General features: G+C 41.5%; 1 protein-coding gene across 1 annotated transcript in view; it reads right to left on the bottom strand.

Moving 5' to 3' along the window:
- The window catches only part of LOC119839156 (microtubule-associated protein futsch-like), a 93054-nt gene that overhangs the window by 9600 nt on the left and 81114 nt on the right, over positions 1-2340 (bottom strand). Inside the window, exon 11 of the mRNA XM_038365359.1 lies at positions 16-2335. Coding sequence (XP_038221287.1) covers positions 16-2335 — 2320 coding nt within the window. The remainder of the gene's footprint in view (positions 1-15; positions 2336-2340) is intronic.

The following is a 2340-nucleotide window of genomic DNA, read 5'->3' as shown; positions in this document are numbered from 1 at the left end:
AGGCGTTTCTTTAACTGGACTTTGCTCCTTGTCGGTTGGTTTTTCTAATTTTTCTGGAATCTCTTTAACTGGGCTTGGATCTTTGCTTATTGATACCGCTTTTCCTACATGCGTCTCTTTAATTGGGCTTGGCTGTTTGCCTGTTGGTTTTTCTAGTTTTTCAACTATCTCTTTAACTGGGCTTGATTCTTTGCTTACTGACTCTGCTTTTCCTGCAGGCATTTCTTTAACTGGGCTTGGCTCCTTGACTGATGGTATTTCTAGTTTTTCAGCAATCTCAGTTACTGGGCTTGGTTCTTTGCTTACTGACGCTGCTTTTCCTTCAGGCATTTCTGATACTGGGCTTGGTTCCTTGCCTGTTGGTTTTTCTATTTTTTCAGCAATCTCTTTAACTGGGATAGGTTCTTTGTCTATTGAGTAAATTTTTTCTTCAAGCGTTTCTTTAACTGGACTTTGCTCCTTGTCGATTGGTTTTTCTAGTTCTTCTGGAATCTCTTTAACTGGGCTTGGTTCTTTGCTTATTGATACCGCTTTTCCTTCAGGTGTCTCTTTAATTGGGCTTGGCTCTTTGCCTGTTGGTTTTTCTAGTTTTTCAACTATCTCTTTAACTGGGCTTGGTTCTTTGCTCACTGACTCTGCTTTTCCTGCAGGCATTTCTTTAACTGGGCTTGGCTCCTTGCCTGTTGGTTTTTCTAGTTTTTCGGTAATCTCTTTAACTGGGCTTGGTTCTTTGTCTACTGACTCTGCTTTTCCTTGAGGAGTTGCTTTAATTGCGGTTGGTTCTCTGCCTGTTCCTTTTTCTAGTTTTTCAGCAATCTCAGTAACTGGGCTTGATTCTTTGCCTATTGAGTCTACTTTTCCTTCAGGCGTTTCTTTAAGTGGGCTTGGCTCCTTGTCGGTTGGTTTTTCTAGTTTTTCAGCAATCTCAGTGACGGGGCTTGGTTCTTTGTCTATTGATTCTACTTTTCGTTCAGGCGTTGCTTTAACTGGGCTTGGCTCCTTGCCAGTTGGTTTTTCTAGTTTTTCAGCAATCTCAGTTGCTGGGCTTGGTTCCTTGTCTATTGAGTCAATTTTTTCTTCAGGCATTTCTTTTACTGGACTTTGCTCCTTGTCGGTTGGTTTTTCTAGTTTTTCTGGAATTTCTTCAACTGGGCTTGGTTCTTTGCTTATTGATTCCGCTTTTCCTTCAGGCGTCTCTTTAATTGGGCTTGGCTCTTTGCCTGTTGGTTTTTCTAGTTTTTCAGCAATCTCAGTTGCAGGGCTTGGTTCGTTGTCTATTGAGCCAATTTTTTCTTCAGGCATTTCTTTAACTGGACTTTGCTCCTTGTCGGTTGGTTTTTCTAGTTTTTCTGGAATTTCTTCAACAGGGCTTGGTTCTTTGCTTATTGATTCCGCTTTTCCTTCAGGCGTCTCTTTAATTGGGCTTGGCTCTTTGCCTGTTGGTTTTTCTAGTTTTTCAGAAATCTCTTTAACTGGGCTTGGTTGTTTGCTTACTGACTCTGCTTCTCCTTCAGCCGTTTCTTTAACTGGGCTTGGTTCCTTGTCGGTTGGTTTTTCAAGTTTTTCAGCTGTCTCTTTAACTGGGCTTGGTTCTTTGCTTACTGACACTGCCTTTTCTTCAGGCATTTTTTTAACAGGGCTTGGGTCCATATCTGTTGGTCTATCTAGTTTTTCGGCAATCTCAGTAACTGGGCTGGGTTCCTTGTCTATTGATTGTACTTTTTCTTGAGGTGTTTCTTTAACTTGGCTTGGCTCCTTGCCGGTTGGTTTTTCTAATTTTTCAGCAACCTCTTTAATTGGGCTTGGCTCCTTGCCTGTTGGTTTTTCTAGATTTTCAGCAATCTCAGTAACTGGGCTTGATTCTTTGCTTACTGACTCTGCTTTTCCTTCAGCCATTTCTTTAAGTGGGCTTGGTTCCTTGCCTGTTGGTTTTTCTAGTTTTTCAGCAATCTCAGTAACTGGGCTTGGTTCTTTGCTTATTGAGTCTTCTTTTCCTTCAGGCGTTTCTTTACGTGGGCTTGGCTCCTTGTCGGTTGGTTTTTCTAGTTTTTCAGCAATCTCAGTGACTGGGCTTGGTTCTTTGTCTATTGATTCTACTTTTCCTTCAGGCGTTGCTTTAACTGGGCTTGGCTCCTTGCCTGTTGGTTTTTCTAGTTTTTCAGCAATCTCAGTTGCTGGGCTTGGTTCCTTGTCTATTGAGTCAATTTTTTCTTCAGGCGTTTCTTTAACTGGACTTTGCTCCTTGTCGGTTAGTTTTTCTAGTTTTTCTGGAATCTCTTTAACTGGGCTTGGTTCTTTGCTTATTGATACCGCTTTTCCTTCAGGTGTCTCTTTAATTGG

The sequence above is a fragment of the Zerene cesonia genome, unplaced genomic scaffold (genome assembly GCF_012273895.1).
Source record: "Zerene cesonia ecotype Mississippi unplaced genomic scaffold, Zerene_cesonia_1.1 Zces_u009, whole genome shotgun sequence".
NCBI lineage: Eukaryota > Metazoa > Arthropoda > Insecta > Lepidoptera > Pieridae > Zerene > Zerene cesonia.
The sequence above is the reverse complement of the archived record's forward strand: the minus strand, read 5'-3'. Positions and strand labels throughout refer to the sequence as shown.